At 48.6% G+C, this 13,450-nt stretch overlaps 1 protein-coding gene across 1 annotated transcript; it reads left to right on the plus strand.

Moving 5' to 3' along the window:
- The first annotated feature begins 253 nt into the window (after window positions 1-253).
- On the plus strand, window positions 254-13,191 carry LOC114603426 (ly6/PLAUR domain-containing protein 3). Its single transcript, XM_028742413.2, has 5 exons — window positions 254-709; window positions 9,588-9,719; window positions 10,174-10,344; window positions 11,284-11,424; window positions 12,205-13,191. The coding sequence occupies exons 1-5, from the start codon at window positions 646-648 to the stop codon at window positions 12,735-12,737; spliced, it is 1,041 nt and encodes a 346-aa protein (XP_028598246.2). The 5' UTR covers window positions 254-645; the 3' UTR covers window positions 12,738-13,191.
- Window positions 13,192-13,450: the final 259 nt, after the last annotated feature.

Below are 13,450 nucleotides of genomic sequence, written 5' to 3' on the forward strand. Positions count from 1 at the left end.
TCCTGCCTTGGCCCTGTCGGACTGACTCCTTGCGGAACCCTTGGATTTGGGACCAGACCTGGATCGTGTTACATGGGTTACCCCTGGGCCCAGCACACAGACCTTCCAACCCCCCCCCCCTCTCCCAATGCTGCACCACTCAAGGAGACAGTGGAACTCCTTATCCGGGTAGCCTTACGACAGCATCTTCTGTAACCTCTGCAAGAGCGGTGCTTTCTCCAGGTCCCGCTCGCTGCCCAGACTTGCCCACAATTATCTTCCCCTGCCTCGAAGCCCTGGGCTAACAGCATCAAAAAGATATCCCACAACTGGCTCGTCAGGTTTCCCCGATGGAGACACCTTCCCAATAACCGGCCTTAAAATGCTGAGGAAGGGAAGTGATGGGCCCTGGGCTGGAGAGGAAACATGAAGAAAGGAGGGCGGAGGGCGGGGTGGAGTGGAGATGCTTTGGGCCATCGTCGAAATACTGAGCAACGCAGCTTAGAGGAGGTGTGTCTCATGGGGGAGCCTGAGACGCCCCGCCCAAGCTGTCTGCTCATATTTAATGTCTTAGCTTCATCTTTCAGACATTGACGGCAGCAAGACGCACCCAGCACAGGTGGGGAAGATCTGAAACAAGGCCTGGAGGACTTACCGAGCAGAGCAATGGGCACTCACTTTCTCCTCCAAGCATCCGTCTTTCTAGTGGCGGTGACATTCTTCATGAAAGGTAGGGGTGATGGAAGACTTATCCGTTTGGCTGTGGCAACAGGATCATGCCAACATGGAACCCCGTAGAATCTGGGGTGGGCCTGGATGAGTGGCAATGCTGTAGAGTGGGGGCCCCGGGATGATGAAGTCAGGTAGGGTCTCTCTTGTAGGGTCTGTGAAAAGTATATCTGTTTCATCATGATCTCTGTGGGGGGAAATAGGAATTGAAAATATCAATAGCAGAGTGTCTGGCATGAGAAGGAGAAAGAGCCTATCGCCTGTATTATGGAAGATGCGATTGAGGGACATGAATGTGCATTGCCTGCATTGGTACGTCACATACACCTATTTAAGGTACCCCTGCCCGTACGGGCCAGTCTTGACAGACTCTGGGGTTGTGCGCCCATCTCACTCAAGAGACCGGGGGCCAGCGCTGTCCGGAGACACTTCCGGGTCACATGGCCAGCGTGACATCGCTGCTCTGGCGAGCCAGAGCCGCACACGGAAACGCTGTTTACCTTCCCGCTAGTAAGCGGTCCCTATTTATCTACTTGCACCCGGGAGTGCTTTCGAACTGCTAGGTTGGCAGGCGCTGGGACCGAACAACGGGAGCGCACTCCACCGCGGGGATTCGAACCGCCGACCTTTCGATCGGCAAGCCCTAGGCGCTGAGGCTTTTACCCACAGCGCCACCCGCGTCCCTATACACCTATTGACCCATGCCTAAATCCTAGCAGAGGACTAAAGAAACCCTCTAGATTTCAGCTGAATAATCATATGGCTCAATTGATTCATTGATAAACTCTGCATCAATAATATAAGAAGAAGCCTGAAGGATCAGGCCAATGGCCGATGTAGTCTAGCATCCTGGCCTCACAGTGGCCACCCAGATACTTGTGAGAAACTGGCAAGCAGGAACTGCCCCTCCAGTAGCTTCCTGAAACTGGTAATCAGAGGAGGCAGCTAATAGTAATCATGGTATAGCATGTAGTAATCATGGCAATCTAAAGATAAAGCACACCTTGTGTTTAGATAACGCATACATGCGACACTGAAAGCTTTATCTTAGGCGACGCATTTCCTGTTTAGGAAGATAATGCCTCCAGTAATGGCGGGGGATGCAGGGAAGCACAGATCTGGGACTTTTTTCAGAGCAGGAGTGATGATGGCACCTGCCACCTGAGTGCCAGCGTAACCTAGGGACTTTCCTTGCTCCAACAAGTGAATGAGGCGATAACAAGGCTTTCAAGTTGTTTGTGACAGATTAGCACAGAGGAAGTCAGAGAACGAGATTCAAACAGATATTTCTTTTATTTTCTATGGGGTTCTTAACTCGTGCTAGCAGTTTCAATGGTAACATTGCTTTGAGCATGAGCTAAACACTTCATTTCAGCTGAATAGGGGTCTTTTGTGGACGCTTATTGTGTTTTACAAGTCAAACCTATGTAGTCTTACTCTGTGAAGACTATGCATAATAATCCACTGGACATTATGCTGTTGCTGTGTGTGCAACATGCACACACAAACATCCATATCAACCTATCTATCATGGATCAAGACAGCTACCTGCATCAGGGAAGGACTGTGGCTTAGTGGTAGAGCTTTGCATGCAGGAGGTTCCTGGGTTCATTTTATGGCATCTCCAAGTAGGGCTGGGAGAGAAAATCTGGAGAGATGCTGCCAGCCTGTGTGGACAATGCTGAGCTAGATGGACCAATGGTCCCACTCTGTATAAAGCTTCTCTGCTCCATTTTTTTACTCTGTCATGAAAACTTGATGAGAATAATAAAGTTGTTGCACTTCATCATTTAACACTACACCACTGAAGGACACATAAGATGGAGCTTGCAGCCCACAGCCACATTAACACAATTCACTTGTTAAAATAAAAGCATGTGGCCTGATGAACTGGGAGCACCTTTTTAACCTCTCAAAATGTTAGCCACCAATGAGTCTAACCACCTCACAGGAGAACTTGTATCCTTAATTATGGCTCTGGTCTGGGCCATAATTACCCTTGGCTAGCCTTATGCAACCTCTTCTTGAGGTAGGAGAAGCTGTCGTCTGCTCTCAAGGATGGTATGTTAGTGGCTACTGAAGTTTGACTTGGTAGACCTGGGTTCAGATGTCTCCTAGCTCTTAAGCTTGTTGTGAGGCATTAGGCCAAGGGCAGGGAACCAGTCCCTTGCCCTCAAATGTTTTGGGACTCCCAGCTCCCATCAGCCTCAGCCATCTCAGTCAATCATCGAGGATGATGGGAGTTAGAGTCCAACAACATCCACAAGTTCCTCGCCTTATCACAATTTCTCTGCCTAACCTACCTCACAGGGTTGCTGTGAGGATAAACTGGGAGGATTGCCTCATGTCTGTCACCATGAGCTTCTTAAAAGAAGGGTGGAACGTAAGGCTGGTAATTAAACAGCCCTGACCAAGGGCACAATATAGAGACGATTGGCTTAGGTTTCTTTTCCCAACCCATCACAAAGGCCCATCGGGGCTGGTTATGAATCCATCCAAGGATTTCATTTTATCCTCATCACATCTTTGGGAACGCCAAGAGGTGTGGCGAAAGCAGGAAGCCATAAAACAAGCGCAGGCTTGTTCCAGTGTACGGTCTGAAGGCACCCAAGGCCCCCACCTTGCTGAAACTATGCAGGTCTGCCTCTGGTCAGGGCCTGGATGGGGGCATAGCTGTCAACTTTTCCCTTTTCTTGTGAGGAATCCTATTCAGAATAAGGGGATTTCCCTTTTAAAAAGGGGAACTTTGACAGCTATGGATGGGAGTCTGCCTCAGAAACAACATGTCTGCCACTTTGGGTTCCATGATGGAAGAAAGGCAGGATACAAATGTAAGGGAGGAAATACGTGAGCTTATCGGGCTGGACCTAACAATCCCAAAAGGGCGCTGAACATCTGTAGTGTCCAGCCATGTGTGAGGAGAATTTTACCACAAAACATCTGGAGGAGCAAGAGCCTGCCAAGATTCTCCTCACCTCATGGGCAGACAGCAGAAGCTACAGCTCCCAACATGGCTAAGTTAGGCTCTCCTTAACAGGGCCAGGGCAAGGCATTGCACTATCTCTGTCTCTGCCCTATTCCCCTCCTTTTCCTCTCCTCTCCTGATCCCTTCCCTGCTTTAGCCATTACAAAAGAACCAATGCTGGTTCTTCCCTCCCTCCCTGTCTTGCTTCAAGTAGGGCCATAGGGGTCCTTCCACAGTGTGAGGCATTCTGGGCAAGGTGGCTGGGAGACATTTTGTGCCCTTCCAACGTTTACATGGTACTTGAAGCTTTCCCCTCCCTATGTTTAAAGAGTGTTTATAGCGACCATTGGAAAAACCCACAATGGCAGCACAGACACTGGTGGAGGCCGGGGGCAGCAGTGCCCGGAAGTCAATGATACAAGCAAATGGGAGGTTCTGGGGTGGGGTGCCAGTTCACACATACAGTGGTACCTCAGGTTACAGACACTTCAGGTTACAGACTTCGCTAACCCAGAAATAGTACCTCAGGTTAAGAACTTTGCTTCAGGATATGAACAAAAATTGCGCGGTGGTGGCAGTGGGAGGCCCCATTAGCTAAAGTGGTACCTCAGGTTAAGAACAGTTTCAGGTTAAGAATGGACCTCCAGAACGAATTAAGTTCTTTACCCGAGGTACCACTGTACTTGCCACCCGAGGCAACTGTTGCAGCTTCCCTCATGAAAGGACCAGCCCTGCCCTTCAATAAGTTACAGCTTGGCCATTTGTATTGAGTGCCACACACAGAGAGACAGCTGAGGACAGCTTTCAGCTTAGGCCACTCATGGTCAAACCCAGCCTGTCCTCTTCTGTTTAAATGCCAAAGAGAAAAAGCGAAGGTCAAGAAGGAAGTCTATAATTAGGCCTGTGGCCTGTTTGAATAGATTCTTTGTGAATAAAAAATAAAGGCAGCATTTTTATTGACAGTTCCAGGGTTTTTTCCCCAAGAGGCGGGCTTGTAAAAGGAACCTTCAATGGCCACACTGAGTTTGCATGTCTACCCACTCACTGTTGCCAGCTGCTGTGGCTTCTCTACCTCCTCATTGCTGCCAACTGTTTGCTTGCCAGGTAGAGCCAACGAGCCGCCAGGCAGTGGCAACTGCATCCCTTCCTCCTCACCCCTTGCTTGCTCTTGACCTCTGGGCCAGAGTGAGAGACAGGTGACAAAGCAGGTCACTATGGTGAGGAGGAGGAGAAGGAGGGAGTCCAGAAGCAATTTGCCAGTGGCCTTCCTGCTGCAATGTGGGTTCTTAGCAGCTGCCCAATCTCACTGGCATTAAATGGGGCCAAACATGTATTTATCTGTTGCATTTATACCCCACCTTTCCTCCAAGGAGCTCCAGGTAGCATACATAGTTTTCTCCTCACAACAACCCTGTGGGGTAGGCTAGGGTGGGAGGGAGTGATTGGCCCAAGGTCACCCAGTGAGCTTCATGGCTGAGTGGGGATTGGAACTCTGTTCTCTGAAGCCCCAACACAACACTCTAACCACTTCTCTGCACTGGCTCTTCACTATCCATTACAAAGAAACCTGTCTGCATGCTCTCCCCGGGGGCTTCTCACCTGGTGTCTAATCTGATGAGTTTCAGGCGCCAGCCTAAGAGTTTTATTTGACTGGGCATTTAATGAGCAGAAAGTTTCATGTTGCCATTTGAGGCTTTATTGACAGGGATCGTGGTTTACTGGTGCTAACTGTTTCTTCTCATTCAATTTTTAATTTATTTATTTTTTTACTAAGGTTCAATATCATTTGACTGATGGTTGATTTTGCTTGTTGTAAACAAAACCTGATTCAGAAGGGGGAGTTTTTGCATGGAGAAGCAGTAAGGGGAGGAGTTGCTTAACCCACTCTTCCTCCAGCTCTTCTTCTTCTTCCTCTTCTTCTTCTTGTCCCCCCCCCCTCAAAAAAAAAGGGTGTCCCACAAAACTGGAAAGCTGCATGTTTAGCAGCAGCCTGGCTTTCAGAGAGAGAGGAAAACAGTGGCTTTTGCTCTCAGGGCTTAATTTGCCCCTGGGAGAATTACAGTGGTGGATTATTCAAGTCTCACTGGTATTATGCTTTGCAACACACACCCAGCTGCCCAGTAAACCAGGAGCTGGGGAATTTTTCCCAGCCCAAGAGCCGCATTCCCTTCCAGGCAACCTTCTAGCCACATGCCAGGATGGGCGGGGCTGCAAGAAGCAGAAGTGGGCAGAGCAACAAATGATAATTTAACCTTTGGGCAGTGGACCAGTTTCTGCGGACACTCTCAGCACATGCCTCTTTGTCCTCCATCCAGGCAACCAAAGGGTTCAAAGACACCTTCCAGCCAGGCAAAAACACTAAAGGAGGATTCAAAGCCACAGCCAGTGAAGAGTGTCGCCTGAGGGGATAGGTGCAATTCGTTGGAGCTGTCAGTTTGGGAATGTGCCCCTTCAAAGACAAGCTACCCCATATGCATACCCTCCAACATTTCTCCTATGAAAATAGGGACATCCAATTCTTTTAGGGAAAAAACAATTGATTATACCACACACACACACACACACACACACACACACACACACACACACACTATAGGGCTGCCTTCAGATGTCTTCTAAAGGTTGTATCTCCTTGGCTCGAGGGACTCATAACTCCATACCCTCCAACATTTTTCTGATAAAAATAGGGATGTCTTAAGGAAAAGCGGGACATTCCAGGATCAAATTATAAACCGGGATGGCTTCTATAAATCTCAGATTGTCCCTGGAAAATGGGGATACCTGGAAGGTCTGCATATTTCATATCCTTCCAGAAGGCCTGGAGTTTTGGAGGAGCAGCCGTGGATGCCATGGGGAGAACAGAGAGTGCAGTGGAGCTTGTGACTGAAAGCTATCCGGGCAGGCCCTGGGGTGCTCTTACACAGCTGGGAGCGTCTCTATTAATATTAGCCCCACCCTAGGGTGAGGTCTTCTCAGAACCGGAGCAGACACGGCCCTGCAGGAAGAGGGATGGAGGAAAGACAAGGAAGAAGGAGCTGGGAGAAGGGAGTAGATAGGGAAGATGAGTGCAATGCAATGCAGGCAGGATCAATTTGCCAGTGGTCTTTGCAGGGTGGGCAGGAGCAGGCAGAGCCGAGACTGACAAAGGGGCAAAAGCACAGGAGAATGAGGCATAAAGTGAAATGACACTTTAAAAAAAAAAAAACCCTCCTCAGATTTTAGGTTGAGGAAGTATGCACACAAAGGCAGCACAGTGACACACTTTTGCGGGCCTGAGCATGTGCCTGACCTGGCAGACTGCTGGCGCCACCCATGACGTGGAACCGAAATCTGCACTTGCTCAGCTGCACATTCCTTGCCTGGTGTTAGCGCCCTGTCCAGAGAGAGGGGTGGGGGAGAGAAAAGGAAAGTCCACACAGAGCACAAACTACAGCACAGGCTTGGTTTGTTTATCGGCCATTTTCCTTTCCCAGGGAACTGTTGTTTCGCGGAAAGGCTTAGGGCAGGGCAAGCTGACCTGGGGCCCTCCTAGTGCCCGAGTTCCCATCAGCCCCACATCAGCCCCAGCCGTCAACTCAGTGGGCAGGGATGGTGGGAATTGTAGTCCAAAACATCTGGATGACATTTGGCTACCTCTGAGCTAGCAGAATCAGAGAATCTTCTAGCAGAATTCTCAACATGGTTGCAGCTTGGTAAACAAACAGATCTGTTATGCAGAAAGTAATTCCCGATCTCTGTTTATTATCATAGCCAGTAAACCCAGTTCCCAGAGGCAGCTCATGAGAACTTTGAGAAGAAACCACAGAATAAATAAAATTTGTTAAGCTGCCTCTTTATCACATTAGTGCATGTTTATCACTGCCCTAGCCTTCCCTGTGACACAGGGTGCTACAGAAATCAAGTTGTTGTTGTTGCTGTTGTTCCTCACATGAGGTAAAGCAAAGCAAAACAATTACAAGGGCAACATGTCCCCTCACAGGTAAATCCCATTGAGTACAATGGGCCTTACCCCTGGGCCAGTGGGTAGAGTTGGATATATAGGAAATGTTGCTGGACTCCAACTCCCATCAGCCCCAGCCAGAATGGCCAATGATCAGGGATGATGGCAGCTGTAGTCCAGCAACATCTGGAAGGCCACAGGTTCCTCATCCCTGGAGTATTGGATTGCGCCTTCCAATATATAAAAAGAACAAAAGCAGCACAGGTTGTCCAAACCCTCGCCAACCAACCAAAATACTCTCTCCTAGAATAAGATATTTAAAACCATCTGCAAATCATGCTGGATGAGAGTCTCTATGACAAAAAAAAAAAAAAATCCATCAAGATTATTGTCAGTCCCCCTTTGACCCTGTGTGGGATGGCCTCCCTATTGCTGTCACAGGAATTAGCTTGCTGGGAGAGACCCGAGCTAGTTTATTTGTTCCATGAAGTGGTAAGATGTTCCCTGCCATGTACCACTTCAGACTGCAGAGGGCAGTGTAGTATGCTGAGGTTTGCAAGTTTGAAATTGACTCTTACAGCACACAGAAAACAGGCGTCAGGGAGAAAGCTTCAGGCTAGTGCCTTTTGGACACACTGCGACCCAGTCGCAGCAACAATGAAGTCCTGTTCCACCATGTGTGCATGTTCTAAGATGGCAGAGTTTCACAGAGGACTGTGCTGCATGCTTCCCCCCCCCCCCACCAAATGCTTTGTATCAGATCTTAAAAGCTCTGCTCCAGATGTTCCTTCAATTATTTGTAAAGGTAAAGGTACCCCTGCCCGTACGGGCCAGTCTTGCCAGACTCTAGGGTTGTGCGCCCATCTCACTCAAGAGGCCGGGGGCCAGCACTGTCCGGAGACACTTCCGGGTCACGTGGCCAGCGTGACATCGCTGCTCTGGTGAGCCAGAGCCGCACACGGAAACGCCGTTTACCTTCCCGCTAGTAAGCGGTCCCTATTTATCTACTTGCACCCGGGAGTGCTTTCAAACTGCTAGGTTGGCAGGCGCTGGGACTGAGCAGCGGGAGCGCACCCCGCCGCGGGGATTCGAACCGCCGACCTTTCGATCGGCAAGCCCTAGGCGCTGAGGCTTTTACCCACAGCGCCACCCGCGTCCCATTCAATCATTTGTATCAGTGTCCAATTCTGTTTGGTATTAAAACAGAAACAGATTGATTAATTATACACTTGGAGCTGTACTTTCCTCACTTCTTAATTACACAGAACTAATAAATAATATTGCTAAGGTACATAAAGTATGTCTTACAACTTACACGATATCCCAGGAACAGAGTTTTGGGAGTACTTGGGTTTTATAGCTAGCCATATAACTTATCTGTTTCAGGGTTTCTTGCCAAATGTCTTCCGGCAGAACATATGAAAGTTGTCAGATGTCAGCGTAAAGGGTCCCGCTCTTTTAACACCAGTCATTCTGCAAATTATAAAAACATGTTTTTGTAGTGTGGGAAACTGATACCAACAGAGCTGGAGGTGTGTTTTTTAATATAAAAAAATTAAGCATTACATTAGCCAAAGGAGGAATTGTTTTGTTCTTTTGCAATGTTATCTCACAACCATCTCTTTCATCAAACATCATTTCTTCAGAAATGCTTGATATCAATTATTTTTGTTGTTGTGGGGCAGTAATACCTCTGAATACAACTTGCTGGAAACCATAGGAAAAGGAAAGTGCTGTGTTTCTTGGGTCCTGCATGTGGTTGGCCACTGTGAAAACAGGATGCTGGACTTGATGGGCCAATGACCTGGGCCAATCTTGTTTTCCATTGAGAAAATCAAATGACACCTTTTTTTTTTTTCTTTTTTGACTTGGTAATCCTCTCAGTCTAAGAGACATACTAGTTCTGCTACAGGAGAATCGTAAATCTACTTTTCTTTTTGTGCATCTTCCCCCTCCCTGCCCTCTCCTTTACAGATGCCCTGGCACTGGAGTGCCACAGCTGCGTCGACTTGGGTGATGGTGGATGCAATGCAGAGAATATGAAGAAAGTGGAGTGCCCGGCATCTACCCACGTCTGCGTGGAAACGGTGGCAGCTGTGGAATGGAGTGAGTAGGCAGCCCGTCATCTTCAGTCTCTAAACCAGGGCCGGGGAAATTTGTGACCTTCCTGCTGTCGGACTTCAGATCCCATCAACCCCAACAGCATGGAGATGGTCAAGGATGATATCTCTATCTTCCACGAAAGGAGAAGCACCAGAAAAGTTCGGCACTCCAATCCCTTTCCTCTGTTCCAAGTTGGACAGGAGGTGCTGGTCGTAATTGCTCCATGCTCAAAGGAACCGAGCTATTTCACACCTTCCAGGGAGAAGCTGTTGGAGTGAAATCTGAACTACTAACTACTGGCTCAGATTTGAGTAATTGGTTCAGCTGGACACCCAAGGTTGCAGAGTCCTGCCTCTTGCTCCCTTGAAATGTGCAGTTTAGCCCTCTGAGTATATCAGCCTTTGGGAAGTTCCTCTTTGTTGTCTCCCTGTGTAACCCCTGCTTGTCCTGTTTGCAGGCCATGGGAAGTTCTCGGTTGGCGAAAAAGGCTGCGGGTTGGGCATGCCAGGTACCAACGACAAAGCAGTAGATGTGCACGGCATCCTGGCCTTCTCTCAGCTGCACCAGTGCAACAGCAGCCACTGCAACACCAAACTGGACATCAAAAACCTGGAGCTGGAACCCATTGGTGAGAATCTGAGTCCCGTGTAGGAATGAAGGTCCTCCTTTGGATGAGAAATGGAGCTTATAGCTTCTCATCCTGTTGGGACAAGGAGTTGAGTCACAATACTGTTGTGAGTTTGGGGAGGGGAGGTTAGGCAGTGGCGTAGGAAGGGGGTGCGGTGAGTGCAGACCGCCCTGGGTGTCATCACTGTTGTTGTTGTTGTTGTTTAGTCGTTTAGTCGTGTCCGACTCTTCGTGACCCCATGGACCCAGAGCATGCCAGGCACTCCTGTCATCACTGAGGGGGTGACAAAATGGCTATGGGCTATGTGAGTCTGTGGCATTTTTAACTATCAGGTTAATTCAGAGAAGCAGTCAGCCCAAAATGAGTGCCTAACAGAACAACAAACTATATTGCTGGAATCCAGAGCAAAGACACTGGGTGCCACATCACAGGGGGCAGCACTTAACTGTGAGGCTCAGCTTGCCCAAGCCCCACGTCTCTCCTGGGAGTGACGCAGTGGCTCGGGCACCTGCAGGCTCCATGCTGCCCAAAATGGCAGCATGGGGCTTGCATCCATTCGCCTCCTATCCCTCAGCCACCCTGCAGCTGGGGGGGCGGGCAGTGGCAAGGCTCGATGCAGTGCGCCCTGCCTCAGCTCGCCCCACCCAATGGGTGGCTTGCCCCGCCCCCGGGCAGAGGGCACATGCGACACTGTGGGCACCTGAGGGGCTAGCTACACCACTGGGGTTAGGCTGTATGCCTGATTCCTGATTCCTGGATCCAGCAAGGATTCAATTTTTGGAATAGCTAGGCCAGCACCTAAGTATGCTGGCTGGAGCAGATGGGAGTTGTAGTCCCAGGTTGGCAAAGCTTGATTTACAGCATGCAGCCAGGTGTATCATCCATGCTAGTGCCTGTTGCTTTTTAAATATATGTATATGCATCCTTGGTTGCTTCTAGGTAACGAGAGTGCCAGGGTTGCGAATGGCGTGGAATGTTACAGCTGTTACGGCAATGAATGTTCACTGGACAACTCTACCACAGTCAAATGTTACGACTCTTTCCGGGGTTGTTTCCATGGAAATGTCACAATGAAAGCAGGTAAGGGCTCCGTCGGGGATCTAATCTAGCTATCGTTGAATCTGGCTCCTTTGTGCATTTGCATGGGCCTGGTGAAATTTGGCAGGTTAGATGCTGAAGGTTCAATCAATCAATCTCTTTGTGACAGTCAAGGACCAGCAGTGTTCAAAAATGAAACTATAAAAATAGTACCTAATGAAACAAAACGGGACCATAACAATACAATTACTAGGAATTGCATCATGCAATAGAACACTAGGCATCAAAAGCAAAATTATGACTTTGCTGGAATTAGTCCCTGCAAGTTTTACAGCGGTACAATATGTAGCCACCCTAGAAGGAGTGGATGCATTATTCCAATCTGAAATGAGTTTTAAAAAAGGGATAAAATGCATCCAGTAGCCTGGGAGTTTCTGTAAGAGGGGTTCCATAAAACTCTCAAGTGCTGGAGTTTCTTACCTGTAAGCAATCTTGTTGATTTTGCTGGTTTAAGGGGTATGTTGTGTCCCAGAGCAAGGGAGGACTTGACTGATGCCTCTTGTTTTTGGGGTGAGAGAAAAACACTGGAGTAAGGGGGTCAGACCTCATGATGTGTTTGACACTGGACTGGATAGATTTGGGCTGAATCAAGCATGTGCAAAAGAGATCAGTTACCCTTCTTCATGCTGCTGTTAATTTTATTTATTTATTGAAGTTCTATGCCGCTCTTCATCTGAGAAAAACAGGGCGGTTTACAATATATTTTTTTAAAAAAACAACAACCCAAAATGAATAACATAGTAACATCGCGATCTTTTCCAGGCAACTTCTCACTGACCAGGCCCCTCAAGGGTTGTGTCCAAGATGAGGACTGCACCAAGGTCACGAAAGGTAGCCCAGCTATCACCGTCATGGGTTCCTGTTGCTCTGGAAGCCTCTGTAATGTCGACCTCTCCAACAAAACTTACTTCGCTCCCAAGATCCCACGACTTGCAGTCATGCCCGGGCAAGGTACCAACGCCACTGTGGCTGCCACCACTGCCACCACCACCACCACCACAACTTCCGCACGCACTCGCAACAGTGCGCCAGCCCCTTCCACGGTCGGCAAGCCAATCCGTTCCGTTGCTGTGAGCCCACCTTCAAGTAGTCGTGACGACCATGATCATGACCACGACCATGACCACGACCATGACCATGATCATGACCACAGTGAGAGCCCAGTGAGAGATGGGAACAGAGACACTGCTGTGAAAGTTGAAGGGCGTCAGAGCCAACATCCTACAAAGGGGGATGCTGCAGGCTTGGGGGGGTCAGTCTTCCTGTCCTTGTTGCTGGCTGGGTTGCTCCTCTGAATGAAAGGAGAAGAGATGGTGTTCAACCTCCTTCCTTTCCCCCTTGCTGTTTCAGTCTTGCCCAAATACATTTGGCCCTTGTCTTTTCATACAACTTCCCCCACTCGAATTAGGCTTCTGCCTACACATGCTTTGAAACCACCGGTTTTGCAGTTCACATGGTAAATGCTCTTGCATAACACACTTTGCTTATTGGAAGCATGCCCTTATTTGCACACTTCTTCTTCATATTTTTTTTAACCTTGCTTTCCTGGCAGACGCCTTGTAGCACATGAAAATGGGTAGTTGGAACTTGCAGCCATTTTACAAGGCAAAGTTCTTCTGTGTTATGCTTAATGTGTATCCTAAGACAGTTCTGCACTGAGAAAGCAAAGTCAAGTTCAATTTGTGTGCGAGCCTTTTCACGGGCTCATGACATTGTGTTTGGTGCCAATACAATGGCAGCCATTTTGTACCCATCTTTCTCCATGGCGTTTACCTTGAGTCATTCTTTAGCTCACCAAATAAGTTTTCTCTCATGGTCAAGGGGCACTGCTCTCTCCTATGCTCCACCTGTATCAGTCTACAGTATCAGATTGTTTTCAGAGGGCTGCATATGGGCTTTGGGAGCTGACAGAGGGCTGCTAAGCTGGCCTCCAGTGGCCAGACAAATGCAAGTCTTAAGGCAAGATAGTCTGATGGACTGCCAGATTTCCTTGGAATCCATGAAGATA

Source organism: Podarcis muralis, chromosome 7 (assembly GCF_964188315.1).
Source record: "Podarcis muralis chromosome 7, rPodMur119.hap1.1, whole genome shotgun sequence".
In the NCBI taxonomy this organism is placed as follows: domain Eukaryota; kingdom Metazoa; phylum Chordata; class Lepidosauria; order Squamata; family Lacertidae; genus Podarcis; species Podarcis muralis.